Source organism: Antechinus flavipes, chromosome 6 (genome assembly GCF_016432865.1).
Source record: "Antechinus flavipes isolate AdamAnt ecotype Samford, QLD, Australia chromosome 6, AdamAnt_v2, whole genome shotgun sequence".
Classification (NCBI taxonomy): domain Eukaryota; kingdom Metazoa; phylum Chordata; class Mammalia; order Dasyuromorphia; family Dasyuridae; genus Antechinus; species Antechinus flavipes.
Genome location: NC_067403.1, coordinates 198,484,314 through 198,504,500, shown reverse-complemented (window position 1 = coordinate 198,504,500; position 20,187 = coordinate 198,484,314). Strand labels below are relative to the sequence as shown.

Genomic DNA, 20,187 nt, shown 5'->3' with positions numbered 1-20,187 from the left:
AAACTTAGAACAAGAACTAGCTGGATTCATACCCCGCTCTTTTATTTTCAAAAGAGAAATTTTAAGGCTATACTCAAGCTGATCTATTTTATATCTTAAGCTTTATAAAGGACTTGAGAAGTCAGGAATCAATTATGGTAAATTCAAGACCAAATCACTCTTTGAAAAGCATCAGCCTCTGCAAGTCTTTGCTTTGAACACAAGGGGGCGCTGGGCAGTCATACTCCTCGCTCATTTTAAATTCACCAATTGCAACAAGGCCTTTTCAAGTCCAGTAGGTTACTGAACCAGAAGGGCCTTTCGAGTTGTGAATTTTTCTCCACATTGGATTTCAATTTCCCTCTTTGCCTCCAGGGGATACAGAGAATGTTTTTTGGGTAGAAGGAGTCTTGGATCCCTGTTCCCTTCCCCCTAACTCAAGTTTATCATGGGGAGGACTGACCAGATGCCCTCTCCTCCCCCGTCCCCATTCTTTGACTCAGTCGCTTTTAGAAGGGGAGTGGAAGTCAAAATGGGAAAGGAAAAGGGGTAGTGGTTCCCCATTTGCTCTCTTGCTTTTAAAGGTAAAGCAGGAACAGAGTGATTCATTTTCTTGATGTGAGCCATTCTCAGCTCTGCTTTTTGAGTCCTGTGGACCTATAGCACTGGAAACTGGACCATTTCCTCAGAAAATCCAGGATTCCCAGCCTGTTCATTAGCACAAGCTAAATTAGAGAACAGCAGCAAGCTCACCCAGGAGACAATATTTACCATACCAGTGCAGCTTTTGTACATTTGACAATGCAGAGAAGGTTTCATAAATAATTACTGAACTATACTTTTAAGTCAACTTTCATGGCAATATAAAGGAAACAGCCATGACCTGCCTTTTTGGGGAAATTAACACAATTGGTTAAGTCTCCCCCTGCTTTTATGTAATACGCCATTTCATTTGATCCTAACAATGACCTTGGGAGGTAGATGCTATTATTAGTCTCATTTTACAGATTTAACAAGTTAAATTCAATGGGAAAAAAGCCATTAAACAGATATATGTGGCTTCAACAATTTCCTAACTGTTAGGGTCAGAAAAGATTAGACTAGGGGCCACAGCCCTCTTAAGAAAAAGAAAGTCTCCATTTTGGAACACTACACATCACACCAACCCCAAAGACCAACAGGAACCAAGCACCTGATGTGGTTACCTGCTTAATGGTGAAGTCATTAATCAGATGATGATTATGTTCATTCAAGCTGCAGTGTAGGGTTACACAGTCACTGTGAAATAGCAGGTCCTGTAAAGTGCTCACCCTCTGGAGCCCCAGAGCACGCTCAATGCCATCAGACAGGTATGGGTCATAGAAAATGACATTGAAGCCAAAGGCTTTGGCACGAAGTGCAACCGCCTGTCCCACACGACCTAAACAGAGAGGCAAAAACATATGAACAACAATCACGGCAAAGGAATCAACTTATCTGCAAAGATAACAACAGTTAGGCCCTCTCATTTAATCCTTACACTAAATTTGTGACTTAATTTCTCCAAAGAGCCTCGACTTGACATGACCTACCAAGAGTCACACAGATAATAACTAATCAAGCAACAAGCATTTATGACTTGCCTGCTCTACATCCACAGGCACTCTGAGGTGCTGGGGACACACATGCAAGAAGTAAAACAATCCCTACTGTGTGCATGACAATGACATTCTAATACGTCAGAGGGAGCATTTGAACCTCAGTGTGCCAAAAGTTTCCCCATTATCATACATAATCTTCATATCTGCTCACGTCAAGCCTTTTTAGGTTGGTTTTTACCAGCAGGGTTAGTATCTCTTACTTGTTTTTGTAATACACTTTCCAGGATATAATATAATTCAATAATGCTAACTAATAACGTCCACAGCTACCACCAAATAAGAGGCATAAAACCCTCCTGTGGAGGATGGAGGCAAATAGAGAAGATAGAACAGGAAAGCTTAGAATTAATTCTAAGGAACTCAGGGAAAAAAAATTGGCTTATATATATCTCAAAGAGATCTTGAAGGAGGGAAAGGGACCCTTATGTGCAAAATTATTTGTGGCAGCCCTTTTGGTAGTGGCTAAAAACTGGAAACTGAGTGAATGCCCATCAATTGGAGAATGGCTGAATAAATTGTGGTATATGAATGTTATGGAATATTATTGTTCTATGAGAAATGACCAGCAGGATGATTTCAGAAAGGCCTAGAGAGACTTACATCAATTAATGTGAGTGAAATGAGAATCATTATACACAGCAACAAGAAGACTATACGATAATCAATTCTGATGGACGTGGCTCTCTTCAACAATGAGATGATTTAAACCAGTTCCTATTGTCCAGTAATGAAAAGAGCCATCTACAACCACAAAGAGGACTATGGGAACTGAATGTGGACCACAACATAGCGTTCTCACTCTCTCTGTTGTTGTTTGCTTGCATTTTTGTTTTCCTTCTCAAGGTTTTTTTTTTTTTTTTCTTTCTAGATCCAATTTTTCTTGTGCAGTAAGATAACTATATAAATATGTATATATATATTGGATTTAACATATACTTTAACATATTTAACATGTATTGGACTACCTGCCATCTAGGGAAGGGGGTGGGGGGAAAGAGAGGGAAATTTGGAACAGAAGGTTTTGTAAGGGTCAATGTTGAAAAAATTACATGCATATGTTTTGTAAATAAAAAGATATAAAAAGAAATAAAAAGAAATTGGCTTACAAATACTAATAATGTTTTCTCATCACGTTTTGTCTTCCCAAAGTACAGATGTTAGTCTTATAAAGTTAGCTCATGAAAAATCTGAAGTATTATAGGAGCAGTGAAATTGAGTTGTCGTTGATCCTTACTCCATGACTAACTGTTCTTAACTTCCTTCCCTATTTCTATTGAGGGGACCACCACCTTCTCAGGTATGAAATATAAGTCATCTTCAACCATTCCTATATCAGATGGCAGACATTTGTTGATTCGACCCCTCATATCTTATATCCCATACCCATTTCTCCACTCACACAGGGTCACTGTCTTAGTTCAGATTCTGACTACTACAAGAGTCTCTACTGGCCTCCTTGCCTCCAGTATCTCCTTTTTCCAAATCCATCTTCCCTGCTTAATGCACAGAAATATTGATATCCAGCTCAAGAAACATCAGTGGCTCCCTACTGTTTCCAGAATAAAATACAAGTTCCTCTTTTGGCATTTAAAATCTTCCACAGTATTTATTGTCACATATTTCATTTCTGCTAAGCTGGCTTACTTGTTTTTTTCTCTACACATGATCTTCTTTCTCCTACCTTTTTCTTCACTGGCTGTGCCTCATATAGGAAATACTTTCTGTTCTCACATCTGCCTTTCATTAAGAGTTTTTGTTCAGACTGAGTGATTCTCTCCAATTGTTAATAACGCTCCTCCTAGAATTATTTTGAAACCTCTTGTATTTTTTTTCTCTGTGTACATGTGTTTTACTCCCAGGAGAATGAAAGCTTGAAGAACAGACTGCTGAATCTGTATCTAAAGAAAATCGTAAAGGAGGAAAAAGAACCCACATATACAAAAATGTTTGTAGCAGCTCTTTTTGTGGTGGCAAAGTGGAAAATGAGGAGATACCCATCAATTGGAGAACAACTGAATAAGCTGTGGAATATGAAGATAATAGGATATTATTGTTCTATAAAAATGATGAACAAGCTGATTTTAGAAAGGCCTGGAAAGATTTACAGGAACCAATGGTGAGTGAAACAAACAGAACTAGGTATACATCGTACACACTAATAATATTGTGTGATGATTAATTATAAAAAGACTTGCTTCTTCTAGGAAGTCCAGTGAACCAAGACAATCCCAATAGACTTTGAATAGAAAACGCTATCTGCATCCAGGAAGAAAACTATGGAGATTGAATGCAAATCAACACATGCTATGTTCATTTTTCTTTTCCTCTGTCATGTTTTTTCCCTTTTGTTCTGATTTTTCTCTCTCAACATGATTCACAAAGAAATGTGTATCTCATCATTAACAAAATCCAACAGCAAGAGATACAAAGAGAAATTCCATTTAAAATAATTTTGATAGTATAGAATATTTGGGAATCTATTTGCCAAGGGAAAATCAGGAACTATATAAGCAAAACAAGAAAACACTTTCCACACAAATAAAGCCAGATCTAAACAATTGGAAAAATATAGAAATGTATATCAAAAAAAGTTAATATACATGTATAACAGAAAAAAAACCCCAATAATTAAGAAAGCTTAAGAAAAGGAACTCTTATTTTGATTTTTGCCTATTTGGGGACAATCACATGGGTGATGTTTAACAAGTACTGGTGGCATGAATTGAATTACAGAGAAAGATCCTAGTGATGGATCCAATATCCATTTCTAGGTGAAACCTTCTGCAGTATCTCACCAAGGGTGAGGTAGATCCTAAGGATGATGCTGGGCCTAGGATGACCATCTGGGTGACTTTACCTAATTAGGGTTCGGGTTTATCCTCTGTAAGTGAAGGTAAGAGTGACCCTAACTCCTAGGGTGGTTTGAGCAACAAATGACAACACGGGTTTGCACATCCTCAAGTGTTAGATCAATGTTAACTGTTATTGAGCCTCTGTTTATTTTCCCTAGCCTGTCCACTTCTGCAATTGTTTTTGCTTCGCTCTTTGAAGTCAATCAGGGCAAGCTCTTCTTACACAGACCAATCAATGTTGAGATATATGGAGGGTGCCCATGGGTTTTTCTTCAACTGCCCAGGCCACTCTGGATACCTCAGTCCCTTCTAGGATGATTAAGTCATCAAGAAACTTTAATTATGCTCAGAATACTTTATTTCAAGAAGCAAAACTGGAGAGTGAATAGTGTTGACCTTAGAGTCTATACAGATGGATCATTCCTACCTTGAGTACATCCTGGGCCTTGTGACAGGGGCCAAACATTTAAGCTCTAAGACTCTTGATATTTCTCAAGACCATAAACTGAAGAAGAGATGCTCACCTGCACTGGCAGATGGAATTTTTAGCTTCCTGCGTTGATGCCACCCCTCACTTACTATAAATACAGAAAAGTATATAAAATCATTTTAGAGTAATTCCCATACAAAAAGGTAAATGTTTTTTAAAAGTCTGATATTTAAAGAGGCCATTTCCAAAGTTCTTGAAAATCGGCATAAGTAGTGCTTGATCCCCAATGATGCCAGATCAATGTACCAATCAAGGAGGTGGACTATATAATGTCTAATTCTAGGTTGGATTCTCCAATTCTATATTATTATCTCCCTTTTTATTTACTCTCCTGTCTCCAGCTTTACAAAGACTTTCTACCATGTACTCCATACACCAATAGATAGATGATAAATGCCAAGTAGCTCTTAAAAGCTTACATGGCTAATTTCCCAAGTTGGCTACCATGTAACTCAAGGGAATGCTAATGGGTATGAAATACTACTAGGCAATAGTAGGTCTCAAATTCTGCTCACTTATACTATTAACCATTTCTTTTCTTAACCATATGAATTTTGGGAAATTAAACATAACTCCTCAGAAAAAGGATGAAGACTTCTGGCTTTCTGGGTCAGTTTTAGTATCTATTCTAGCAGTCACCTGGTCAGCAAAATTCTTCTCAAATCTCATCTTCCAAAAATTCACTGTAGAAGTTTTGCTAATCTTTGTATTGTTCCTGAAGTTTGTTCATTCCGGCTTCAGGGCTACTATTTATTACACTGTTTTCACTAGAAATTTCTCCAATTAATTTAACAAATATCATTATATCTTCTTGTGATAACCTTAAGCCACAGAGTTGCAGAACTGAAAAAGGGATTTGGGGAGCTACTGGTTAAATCCTAACCTAAGCCTCCTCTCTATCACAACAAGGGCTCATTGAGCCACCCAACACCTTATCTGATGACCTCTGGTGGAGGGAAGCCCATTACTATACTCACTTGTTCCTTATCAAGCTCAGACTTCATAGTTACCTCCCACCAGAAGTCTTCCTTGACAAACTTATATTCCTAATATTCTCTCCCAAATTCCTTTACCACTTATGGATATAATCAAAGTCAATGTTGTCAAACTCAAATAGAAGTGAGGATCACTAAACCATAAAGATCCCCATGAGTCACATATTGATAATTTTAAAATGTAATATTGTTTTATTTTTATTTTGTTAAATATTTCTCAATTTTATTTTTAATTTGGTCCAGATCTCTCCAAAAAGTTGTGGGCCATGTGTTTGACACTGGCTCTAAGCTACTATTTGATGAGCTTGCTAATACTGTTTATTGCTTGCATTGAGACAGGTAATCACGTACAATACAAAGACTAATGATCAGAAGAACCCGAGTTCAAATCTTGTCTCATTAGTGATATAACTTCAGATAACTCTTTATATAGCCTCACAGTTTTCTTATCCTTAAAATAATGTAGATAATTTCATCCTCTGCTTCAGTGTTAAGAGAATCCAACAAGATTGTGAGGGATGGTTTTGGGTATTGTGTCTTTGTAAATCGTTCAGCATTATATATAACTAGTAGCTATTAGATTTCCTTGTTTCTTATACATATATTGTGCTTCCACAATAGAAGTGGAAATGTAGCTTCCTTATCAGAAAACAATAGGACTGATCCAAGATCTAACATGGCTTCTTTTTTTTTTTTTTAAATAAGTATTTTATTTTTCCAAATACATGCAAAGATAGTTTTCAATATTCACCTTTGCAAAACTTTATGTTCCAAAATTTCCTCCTTTCCCCCAACCCCTCTAGGATAGCAAACAATCCAATACAGATTAAATGTGTGCAGTTCTTCTAACCATATTTCCATATTCCTCATGCTGTGCAAGAAAAATCAGATCAAAAGGAAAAAAAAAAAGAAAAACAGAAACATGCAAACATACAATAACAAAAATGTGAAAATACTATACTTTTCACATTGAATCTCCATAGGCTCTATTTGGATGTAGATGGCACATTCCAACACAAGTCCATTGGAATTGTCCCTAAGATGACTTCTAAGGCAAATGTAAGATGTTTCTTCCAACTCTAAATCTATGATCCTATACTCTTATGCCTCTCAAAGGCAGAGAGATACTGTCTGCTGCTGCTCTGTTACTCACAGGATAAAATAGCTCACAGCAGGTGCCTAATAAATAACTGCTGAGTGAATAAACAGAAATGGAATATTTCTAGGGGTTGAGGCTAGGGCAGTGCATAAGGAAGAAAGGAAGGAATAAAGCAGAAAACATTTTTAGTGGCATGGCCTTTGCTTTGAAAAATGGGCCTTGATCCAACATTGTAGGCATAGAAAATAGAAGGAAAAAAATACAACTTTGTAGATAATAAATACAACATTGCATTCATTTAATTGGTACCTGCATTTCCCTAGATTTGTAACAGAAAAAAAAAAAATTCTACTCTGTTGACTTCATTCTCTTAACCCACTTGTTAGAATCTTGAAAGGGACAGCGAGCAAGCCAAGCAAGCTTTGATATATTGATATATATGTGCATATATGTATATATGCACAATGATGCTTCTTCTGCTCAACCTCCTTTGTCCAGACCACCACTGTAGACTGCAGCTTGGTACAATCAAAGAGTTAAGGGTGTGACTTTGCCCACTTGTCCCTGTGGCTCCAATTAAAGAAAACTTATTAACTGGAAATGTTAATTGCTTACACCAGACTATACCCAAGATAATGTCATTTAAATCCCAGAGATGGCTTGGGATTTGGTGGATGACCTTGAAGCCTCCAATGTCTGACCATACCCTAAGGATTTCACAGCACCTACTCCAAGCTGCCTTTATGGCCACTGAAACAAACTGGTTTCATTCATCCATTCCAACAGGAGAATTCTTCACATGCATGGGGTAAACATCCCTCTAACTCACTGTCAAGTTAGAGGTCTATTGGTTATCCTTAATGTGCTTTAGTCCATCTGCCAAGACAATTTACGGGGAACAGTGTGGCAACTGTGCATGCTACAGCTTCTTGGAACCAGATGAAAGTTGGTGAATCAGGTAGACACTAAAGTTGGACTAGAAGCTACGTAAAGGGTTTAGCAAGCCCTCACACCAGAGGTACTAGTCCTCCCTGAACACTCCATACATTACTGATATGTAGGGATAATTCAAATACAAATCAGATTTGTTTTTCTCTTTTGGTCTAAAACAAGTTCTGAATAAAAATTTGCATAATCCAGACATAAGTATGTAACTTTTCTTTTTAAAATTATAAGATGCTTGTTGCCTTCAACTACATTATACACAAAAGGGCAAATAAAAATCAGCATGCTTCAGTAAGCAAACACAATGAAAAGGAAAAAGAAATGGGGAAATTTAAATAATTATGAAGAAAATTTACACACATACACACACATCATTCATGTTTACTCAACTGGAAAAGAACTTAAATACATCAGTTTTAGTAATGGCTAAAGAAGTAGTTTTAAAATAGTGAGCTTTTATAGGAAAGGATGTTGTCCAAATTATGTTAACTATTGCTCATGTAAATGAGGCATTCCCTATGGAAAGAAAACTCAACTGGAGTATGGGATAGAGAGAAGGGATTTTTAAATATCTCTTCTGTCTTTTGTGGCTAAACTCCTTGAGAAGGTTGTCTATGTTAAATACTTCCACTTCCTTTGATCTCTTTATATTCTGGCTTTCAAATTTATCATTCAATTGAAACTACTTTCTTCAAAAAAAGAAACTGCTAAAAAAAAAAAAAAAGAAAGAAAGAAACTGTTTTCTTCAAAGTTATCAATGCTCTCTTATTTGCCAAGTCTAATGGCCTTTTTTTAATCCTCATCCTTCTTAATCTCTAGATCATCCTCTTTTCCTTGAAGTTCTCTTCTCCCTAGGTTTTCAGGATACTACCCCTTTTCTGGTTCTCCTATTATCTGATATCTCCTCAGTCTCCTTTATGATCTGATCAACTCCTAGAGATTAAACTATCAACTCTATGCTGATGATCCTCAATGCTATTTTATTAGCCCTGCCCTCTTTATTGACTGACAGTTTCACATCTTCAATTGCTTACTAATTTATCTAAACTAGAGGTCCAATCAATACTTTAAATTTAACATGCTAAAAACTGAATTTGCACCAGCCCTGAAGTCAGGAGGACCTGAGTTCAAATCTGGCCTTAGACATTTATTACTTCCTAGCTGTGTGACCCTGGGCAAGTCACTTAATCCCAATTACCTCAGGGGAGGAAAAGAAAATCACCAAAAACTGAATTTGTTATCTTTCCTTTAAGAACAACAAAGAAGTAAATACCTCCAACTTCTCCAAATGACCCTGGTACAGTCTAGCCTCTCCTCATACATGGACTACAGTAATAGCTGACTGTTTGGGATATATCCCACAAGCCCCTTCCTACTACAGTTCCCCTCTACTCAACTGCCAAAATTATTTTCTTAAAACTCAGATCCTCTCATGCCATTCCCCTAACTTAACAAACAAGTGGCTCCCTATCAATTCCAGGACAAATATAAAACTGTTATTCAAAGCCTTTCATGATCACATACTTTTTGATCCAGTGGTATCAACTTCTGTTGCTCCTTGAGCAAGATATTGATTGCATCTCTCAATTAAGGGCATTTTCACTGGCTGTCTACCAACTCTCTTCATCTCTGCCTTTTGGCTTCCTTCAATGTTAGCTTACCAGCTAAAATCTTACCTTCTCAACACCTTAAATCTAGTGCCATCCCCCTGTTTAATGATTTCCCATTCTCTTGTATACAGATTGTATGTATACAGCTGTTTGCATGTTGTTTTCCCTAAAGAGACTGTGAACTTCTTCAGAGCAAGAGCTTTGTGTTCCAGAGTTATACAGTACCTGGCACATAGGACATACTTAATGTTTATTAGCTGACTGACAAGAGGGTGGGAAAATCCCTGATATCCCATCCTCTCCTCAATAGCGAACTGTTTTTCTGTAATACAAGCTCTCCTATCCTTATCCTCTAATAGTCCTTCACTCTCTCTGTTGTGTAAGTCCTCAATCCTCCTATTTCTGAGCCTGTCTGGGCCTCTTGGGGAAGTTATATAACATGATAATCTAACTGCTAACCAGGTGCCCAAAGCAACAGCAGTGCAGGGGCCACTGGGAAAATTCTCTCCCCCTTTCCTGCCTCCAACATACTTACGTCCATTCCCCTTAGATCATTTCATGGCTTTGGCAGGTGCACTTGGAGGCACTAAGTATTTCAAGTCCTGCCTCCCTTCTTTTCTTTTCTGGATGGGGCAGTGAGCTGCACAGGATGAGCCAGCACAGATGGGTTGTAATCTTCACAAGTGATCATTATAGTATTTTTCCTCCCAAACCCATCCCTCTTTCAAACTTCCCTATTACAGCTGAAGATACCACAATTCTAGTCACATTGGTTCCCAACTTGGGTATCTATCCCAAATCGTGGCTAAATCTTATCATTTCTACTTCTATACAATCTCTGGAATCTGTCCCTGGCCAGTTTAGTTTTAGGTCCTCATGACTCCTTGGCTGGATTGTTGCAACGCCTCCTAACTACTCTCCTTTCCTCATTTCTCCTTTCTGTGATTCATCTTCCACAAACTGCCAAAATAATTGACAAGTCTGACCATGTTACTCCTCCATTCAACAAATCCTGCCCTCCCCCATTAACTCTAGCACTAAATATTGTTTCACCTTTAGCTCATTTTTTGAATAAGTTTTATAATGTACCTGATTATTAGCAATCTATGCATATAGTTTGTAAGTACTTAAATAACTATACATATATTGGAGGCATATGCTCAAAAATTATGACCAGTGAGGTACAGGATCAAAAAAGTTTAGAGACCACTGCTTTGAAAAACCATGAATGGGGCCTGACAGCAGCTACTGATTACTTAAGAGTTACATGGAAAACCTGTGGTGTCAATTGAGGACTTGTGATGAACATGATTTTGGCTCCTCATCCATTAGGAAAACTAGATATATTTTATCGAAAAGAAAAGATCTCTACAAACTCAAAGCTGCAGGCCAAACTTATTTGAGATTTTATTAGGAAGAAGCAGAAAATTACAGGAAAAAAGGAGCTTCTGTTGTGGGAAGCGGAATGCTTTTGTGGAGTTGCAGAATGTGAAAGCTAGGAGGGCCTTTAGAGAACTCTAGATCAACCTTAGCTTTTTAAATGAGGAAACTGGCTCAAACAAGGTCAATAATTTTTCCATTGTTACAGAGTGAGGTAGGTAGTAGAAGAGGAGGTCTCTTTTACAATTCAATGTTTCTTTGATGTGCACATTTAGCCCAATTTCTGATTGCCCTTCTACCTTTTATATGTTTGTAGTATAAGAATTCATGCTGGACCTGACAGGAAGGCAGGATGAATTCCTCACACTGCAACAGAGGTGTGAGGCCCCTTTAGTTTACTCTCTTTACACAGATAGAAATATATACTTTGATGATTTTCAACAACAACAATTGTAGGGAAACCAGGTTTCCTTTTTAACTCTAATAAAAGTGGAAAATTTTAAATTGGCCTGCTTATACTCAATTATCCTAGATAAAACCTTACTGATTTTATTATTTAAATGTACAAATACATTCTATACATTTCCAATATTGCTATTTAAAGTTTTAGAAATAATATTACATTTCTAAAAAAGGCTAAAAAATGAGGATTTTAGAGTCCAACATTTCATTGAACAAAAATATGAAGCTATTGATTAGAGAAATTCCAATTAAAACAACTCAGAGGTACAGCCTTATACCTATAAGATTGGCTAAGATGACAGGAAAGATAATGATAAACGTTGGAGGGGATGTGGGAAAACTGGAACTCTAATGCATTCTTGGTGAAGTTGTGAAATGCTTCAACCATTCTGGAGAACAAATTGGTATTATGCCCAAAGGGCTATAAAAACTGTGCATCGTTACATCTTTGATCCAGCAGTTAGATATAGGGGTTTGTATCCTAAAGAGGTCATAAAAGAAAGGAAAGGACCCACATGAACAAAAATATTTGTAGCAGACCTTTTTGTAGAGGCAAGAAACTGGAAACTGAATGGATGCCCATCAGTTGTAGAATGGCTGGATAAGATTTGATATATGAATGTAATAGAATATTATTGTTCTACAAGAAATGATGAGCAGGCTGATTTCAGAAAAGCCTAGAAAGACTTATGTAAACTAATGCTGAGTGAAGTGAGCAGAACCAAGAGAACATTGTACACAGTAAAAGCATTATCATGTAATGATCAACTATGATACACTTAACTCTTCTTAGCAATGCAGTGATCCAAGAAAATTCAATAGACTTGGGATAGAAAAAGTTATCTGCATCCAAAGAGAAAATTATGAAGACTAAATACAAACTGAAGTATACTTTTGTATATTTCTTTTCTTTGTTGTTTATTTGCTTTTTTTTTCCCCCTCTCATGGTTTTTCCCTTTTGCTCTGATTTTTCTTTCACAACATGTAAATGATTATACATGTATATATAACCTATCCCAGGTAAGAGAGGGAAGGAGAGAAAAAAAATGTAACTCAAAATCTTACAAAAATGAATGATGAAAACTATTTTTACAATTAATTGGAAAAATAAAATAATAGTATTGAAATAAAAAATAATACACATAAAACTAAAAAAAGGAAAGATGAAGATGAATTAGAACTTATGCTTTTTTTCTGTTTAAGGATACCAAAATGAATGCTAATTAATCATCTTTTTGTCATATATTTGGTTAAAATAATAATGGTTAAAATAAAGACTTACTTTGAACTTAAGTATGATCCTACTGCATTATATAAGTTTTTAAAAATTCTTTAATAAGTAAGTATTGAGAACTAATGTGTCCATCCCCATGCTGGAAATTGTGAGGGATGTGAAACTCAGAAACTTAGGAATTTACAGTGTATTTGAGGAACCTCAATATCTCATCCCACACTTGTCCTGGGAAATAATAATAACCAACATTTTCTAAAGAAAAAAAAATGAATATAGTGAAGTTAGTAGAAGCAAAAGAACACTGTATACGGCAATAAGAAGACTATGTAATGATCAATCGCGATGGACATGACTCTTTTCAACAGTAAAATGATTCAAGCCAATTCCAAGACCTGTGAGGAGAGAGCCATTGCACCCAGAGAGAGGACTCAGTGTGGATCACAATATAGTATTTTTACCATTGCTGTTGTTTACTTGCTTTTTTTCTCCCTCTCTCATTTTTTCCTTTGATCTGATTTTTCTTGTACCGCATGATAATTGTGGAAATATGTATAGTAGAACTGCACATGTTCAACATGTATTGGATTACTTGCTGTCTAGAGGAAGGGTTAGGAGAGAGGGAGGGAGAAAAACACAAGGTTTCTGCAAGGGTGAATGCTGAAAAGTATCTTTGCATATATTTTGAAAATAAAAAGCTATTTTTTTTAAAAAAATCAACTCTTAGGCATTATGGAGAACCAAATCCTCTTTGGCATTTAACATACAGCCATTTAGAAAGAGTTATATTAAAAAATATCCTCCAGATTTTTTTGTATGTTGTTCAACCTGAGTTGGCTGACTGCCTTACTTTCCTACCTGGCTATGGAGTCTGTACAAAGGTGGCAGGTAAGTAATGAAGGAAAAGGAATGAATTCAAAAAATATTTTGAAAAAATAATAAAAAAAAATTGTTAACATTGGATAGATGGAGGCAAAGCTGAGGAATGATGACTACAAGGTTCCAGCTTTAGGATTGAAAGAAATCTGATGTTATTGCTTATAATGGCCAGATGCAGATCAGTTTTATAAGGAAGAACATGAACTTGGTTTTTAATATAGTGATTCTGAAGTAACAGAGAAAACAAAAATCATTGGAACATTATTTGGAAGGGAGAAGTAACACTTGCAAACAAATCTGAGCATTACTTGACTTATGTCAAAAGGGGATTTATTATTGTTTTACTTTTGCCCTAAAGAAACCATGTATCCTGGCTGGATTTCTAACTACAGACAGCTTCATTAACTTTATTAACTCTTAGGGGCTGCCCCATTTCTCTGGTATGTTAAAAGCAGTGCTAACTGCTAACTCTTAGTTATGTCTTAATGGATCCAATCTCTTGCTCTCTTGAATGTATTCAGATGAAGTCAAGAGTCAGGAATAAAAAAACAAAAACTAAAATAAAAACCAACCAATTGAATAATTCATTGAAAACACCTCTATGATTTCAAGACTGGTACTTTTAAATATATAGCTACTACTCGTTGGCACCACAGTTACTATTCTGTTTGATGGTTAGAAACCAGCTTTGATCACAGAAGAAGAGACTATCTTATCTAGCTTTTGTCTGAAAAGGGAACCCTTTTGGTAGGTAGCATACCAAACAAGTAGTCCTTTAACCTTTACTTGAAAGAAAACCCACCATTTCCCTTCATTCCTCCACATACTCTAAAGAAGTCCACTACAACTTTTAGGTAGTTCTAATTATATAAGGAAAATTTTCCTTAAACCAAGTATAAACTTTAAATTTATTTCCTCCCCCCAAATTCTACCCATGGCTCCTAGTTTTGTCCTTCCAAGGCCAAGAAGAACAAATTCAATACAATTGCTTTTCTCCCTATCTCCCACTTTAGAGATAGAGTATGTAAAGTATTTCAGGTATTAGCAATGTCAGTCCCACCAACCCTCTCCCCCCAACCCAATTTTCAATACATAACAAGACTTGAGAAATATTTACTGAAAAAAAGAATAGATGAATGAATATAATCTTTATTTATAGGACACTATAGTCAGAGAATGCTGAGAAGCCTTATTGCTACCACTGCTAAGTGACGCAAAGCACTGGGCCTAGAGTTAGGAAGACCTAACTAGGTGCTTAAGAAATGTCTGTTTCGGAGGTAGCTAGATGGTGCAGTGGATAGAGTGCCAACCCTAAAGTGAGAAGGTCCTGAGTTCAAATCCGGACTCAGACACTTAATACTTTCTATAACTGTATGACAGTGGGCAAGTTACTTTACCCCAATGGCCTAAGGAAAAAAATGCTTGTTTTCTTCTTCTCTGATCTATGGACTATAGAATTTACCCAGATGGTGAATCAGTTCAATTAACCAATGGAGCTCAAGATGTACCCCTGTCTGATCAAACTCTCTAAGGAAGATGTTACTTATTTAGTTATTTATTTAGATGTACTTATTTAGTACAATAGACAACGTACATAGACCTTGTCCACAAATATCTCTGTTTACAGTGAAACTAAATTGAAATCAAACTAATAAATATAGTTGCCCACAGCAAGTCAGCTAGTCCTGAATCATTTTTATCTGATGGACTAGCACTCTAGTGATAAATATGAGATTAATGCAAATTTGGAACCATTCACTTCAAATAAATTAACATCATTCTATATGTCTATATGTTGAATCTTAATCAAATGCACAATATTAAGGTCATTCACAAGGCTGTTTTTTCTTGCTTTTGTGATAAGATTAGCTTAATTAATAAATTCTTAAAGAGATCTGAGACTTATATCTTCACTAATAAAATAGATTTTAAAGGTAGTCACTGTCTTGGGTGAATTTCACCAGCAAGGTGTCCTTGACCATATTTTACATGTTCATTAATGCCTTGAAAATACTAATTAGCATGTATGTCATAGTAGTAAAGATATTGTATTTAGTCATGACTGCAGAAGGAACCGAGGAAGGAGAAAGTACCCAGGAGAAGAGGATGATCAAGTGTCAAAGACTACAGAAAGGTAAAAAGGATGAAGAATGAGGAAAGGACATTAGAGTTGGTGATTGAGAGATTGGTGCTAATTTTGGAGAGAGTAGTTTCATTAGAATGAAGCTGGAAGTTAGACTGCACAGGATTTACAATTAAGTGAGTAAATGGAAAGAAAGCAGAGATAATGACTATATGTCTTTCTCAAGGAGTTTAGCCACAAAAGGGAAGAAAAATATAGGACAACAGCTAATGGAAATAGTTGGGTCAAGTAAGGTTTTTTTTTTAAAAGGATGGAAAAGACATAGGTGTATTTGTAGAAGGTTGAAGTGAGAGTCACAAGAGGTAAAATGGTCAAGTGAGATTACATAAAATTAAAAAGATTTTACACAAATAAAATCAATGTAACTAAAATTAGAAGAGAAACAAGAAACTCTACATGAAGTTTGATAAAAAAAAAAATCTCATTTCTAAAATATATAAGGAACTGGGTCATAAATAGTCATATTCAATTCAAAAAAAAAATAAAAGACATTCTAAATTGATAAATAATCAAAGGATATAAAGGCAGGTTTCAGGAGGGGAAACCAAGCTATATAATCCCATAGAAAAATGCTCTAATTTGCTAACAATTAAAGAAATGCAAATTAAAATAATTTTGACATATCACTTCACATCTATCATATTGGCAAAACTGACAATAAAAAAGGAAAATGGCAAATGATGGTGGTGCGCTACTGGTAGAGCTGTAAACTGCCCTAGCCATTCTGAAAAAATTTGGAACTATGCCCCCAAAGCTATTAAACTTTGACCCAGTAATACAGCTATTAGGTCTATACCTCAAAGAAATTTTTAAAAAAGGGGATTAAAAAAAAAGTTCTAATTTTAAGTAATAAAAAATTGTAAACTTGAAAGGTGAATGGCTATTCTCCAATTGATAAATGGTCAAAGGATATGAACAGACAATTTTCAGAGGATGAAATTGAAACTATTACCACTCATATGAAAGAGTGTTCCAAATCATTATTGATCAGAGAAATGCAAATTAAGACAACTCTGAGATACCACTACACACCTGTCAGATTGGCTAAGATGACAGGAAAAAATAATGATGAATGTTGGGAGGGGATGCGGGAAAACTGGGACATTGATGCATTGTTGGTGGAGCTGTGAACGAATCCAACCATTCTGGAGAGCAATCTGGAATTATGCCCAAAAAATTATCAAATTGTGCATACCCTTTGATCCAGCAGTGTTTCTATTGGGCTTATATCCCAAAGAAATACTAAAGAAGGGAAAGGGACCTGTATGTGCCAAAATGTTTGTAGCAGCCCTGTTTGTAGTGGCTAGAAACTGGAAAATGAATGGATGTCCATCAATTGGAGAATGGCTGGGTAAATTGTGGTATATGAATGTTATGGAATATTATTGTTCTGTAAGAAATGACCAGCAGGATGAATACAGAGAGGACTGGCGAGACTTACATGAACTGATGCTAAGTGAAATGAGCAGAACCAGGAGATCATTATACACTTCGACAACGATATTGTATGAGGACATATTTTGATGGAAGTGGATTTCTTTGACAAAGAGACCTGAGTTTCAATTGATAAACGATGGACAAAAGCAGCTACACCCAAAGAAAGAACACTGGGAAACGAATGTGAACTATCTGCATTTTTGTTTTTCTTCCCGGTTATTTATACCTTCTGAATCCAATTCTCCCTATGCAACAAGAGAACTGTTCGGTTCTGCAAACATATATTGTATCTAGGATATACTGCAACATATCCAACATATAAAGGACTGCTTGCCATCTAGGGGAGGGGGTGGAGGGAGGGAGGGAAAAAAAAAATCGGAACAGAAACGAGTGTCAATATAAAGTAATTATTAAATAAAAATTAAAAAAAAAAAAGGTGAATGGCTGAACAAATTATGGCATATGAAAATAATGAAGCGATACCATACTATAAGAAATGATGAAGAGGAAGGTTTTAGAAAAAAGCTGAGAAGACTTGTATGAACTGATGAAAAGTGAATTGGTCAGATCCAGAAAAACAATTTCTATAATAATAATAGTGTAAACACAAACAATTTTGTGAGACTTAGAAAATTCACTTCTTCACTCAGACTGAAGAAAAAAGCATTTTTTAAAAAAATGTGGCTAATGAGGGAACTTGTTTTGCTTGATTATATACATTTATAAAAAGGTTTTGTTTTCTTAATGGGAGGTAGAAAGGATGGAAAGGAGAGAATTTGGAAATGAAATTAAAGCTGAATTTTAAAAAAGACTTAGAGTAGGGATGATAAATGGGGCATTCTGTTACAGAAGACAGGATGTGAGAGGATCAAAGGTATGTGAGAAGAAATTTTATTTATCAAGAAGATGGGGTCACTTTTTTGAAAAAAGAGATAAAGGAGGATATAATAGAAGGTATTGAGTGATTTGAGATGAAAAGAGGAAAAAGAAGGGTTTTAGTCAATAGCTTCAATTTTTTCAGTGAAGTCTAATGCTAGGTCCTCAACTGACAGTGAGGGAAAAGATATAACATGAGAGTTTGAGGAAACAAGAAATGATTTGGAATAGCGGGTGTCAGTGGCATAGTGAAGCAATTGGGGAATTATAAAAGGATTGCTGTGCTGCAGTGAAGACCCAACTGATGTTAGATTAGCATAACATTATGTCATATTTGTTACATGATAATTTGCAGCAGCCCCATGTGATTTCCTCCAACTGTTTAGCAGCTCATGAATAAGAATTAAAGGCAGTGGATGGTGGGAATAACCCAAGGTTAGGTCTTATCAAGGCATGATCAGTGACAGAGTAAAGGAAAAGGGACTTGTAGAGTTGAAATAGTTCACTAAAAGGTTAAGATAGGAAAGGAAAAAAGAATGCAGCCAGTGAATGGTTGCTTGCCTAGGAAAGAACTGAAGTATGGAGGGACTGAAGGCATGGTGAGGATGGATACAGGATTAGAAATGCTAAGACTTAGAGGGAATGCACAAAGACAGATAATAAGAAAAAGGAATTTCAGATTTTGAATAAGGAAGGGGAACACTTTTGGGACATCACCCCCAAGTGGCCAGATTAAGATCATGATAATTTCTGTGTGTAGCTAAAGGGGAGAAGTAGATTATGGGAAGTAACCAGACAGAAGTGGGAAAGTAGAGTGTTTGAAAGAGATTCTATACATGCTGAAGTTCCTTAGCATGAAAGCCAGATAGGAGAGGAGAGAAAGATTATGAGCCAATCACTAAGGAAGAAGAGTGTCCTGAGGACTGGTAGAAAATAGCTACCAGAATCTTGACTGAATGATTAAAATTTAGATTGACCGCATCTCAAAGAAGAGAGGTGACTGAGGAACAATCATAGAAGGAGATTCTATAAGTGGCAGTGAAGAGTCATTCTCTAGGTCTCTCTTTTCTTATTTAAAAAAAGAGAGAGAATTAAACCAGACAATCTCTTAGGTCCTTTCCAACTCAAAATGCTCTAATTATGTAAGATCTCAAGTTTGAAGAAATGATGAAAGTCAAAGTAAAATAACTGGCAATGCCACATTACCACACCTAATCCAATAATGCCCAACGTCTCCCCTCGAATCCTGGCAGCTCCGGAAGCAACTTCCCGGATCTGTTCCACACTTTGGACTCTTGTGCCTTCTCGCAATGCCTGGTGGAGCCAGGTAGTTCGTCTATATAAGTTCAGGATGTGGCACATGGTAGAATCCGCAGTCTCTTCTACAGATGCAGCTGGTACATTGCATACGGCAATTCCTAACAAAGAGAAAAAGAGAAACACACACACACACACACACACGAAATTACTTCTTTTTCTTTTAACTTTTCATATGAAATTAGGGTTTACAAGTAAGTAGTTCACTGTCAGTTCTGAACTGAATTTGTTCCATAGCAACACAGATTTTTGGTCTGGACTTCACCATAGTCTAAGAGAAAAGGGCCAAACTTCGCATGCTGAAATACAGCCTTCATTCATCTTTTATATACCTGTAAGAGCAGTAATATTCTTATGACTTGGCATCCTTCCTATGAGACAACATTACATTTTACGTGACTTTCAATCAGATGGAATTTAACTGACTTATCTGAGCCTCAACATGTAGCCAATGGCACAGATGGGAAAATAGAACTCACTAATACTGGATGTTTCATTCCTCTTAGCCCATCCCTCTCTTGAAGTTTCATTCATAGGTGCTATAAGCATACCCAGATTATAGTGGATATGAAGAAAACATTCAGTAAAGCACAGTTCCATCTTTACAGTCAATTTTTCCTCTTCTTCCATTTGCTCACTTTAAATGATCTGACTCTTAAATGCCTCAGAAATAATATTTTATCAAATTAGCAGAAACAAGTTTATGTTATTGGGATTGTATTTCTGAGTTTTTTTGACCAGTGATAAAATTTCAAATGACTGAGTATTCACTTTCATCATTAAAATCATCCAAAAACATTTAAAAATAAAGTTTGTATGCTCTTCTTGAAGCAGTCCCACTTCTTCCCTGCT

General features: G+C 36.2%; 1 protein-coding gene across 4 annotated transcripts in view; it reads right to left on the bottom strand.

Annotated features, from left to right (window-relative positions):
* CTBP1 (C-terminal binding protein 1) overlaps nt 1–20,187 on the bottom strand; it is a 423,238-nt gene that overhangs the window by 13,324 nt on the left and 389,727 nt on the right. For all 4 annotated transcript variants that reach the window (XM_051965802.1, XM_051965801.1, XM_051965804.1 and 1 more), the window contains 2 exons: nt 19,230–19,436; nt 1,185–1,399 (listed from right to left, as the gene is read on the bottom strand). In XM_051965802.1, the coding sequence (XP_051821762.1) occupies nt 1,185–1,399; nt 19,230–19,436 (422 nt within the window). The remainder of the gene's footprint in view (nt 1–1,184; nt 1,400–19,229; nt 19,437–20,187) is intronic.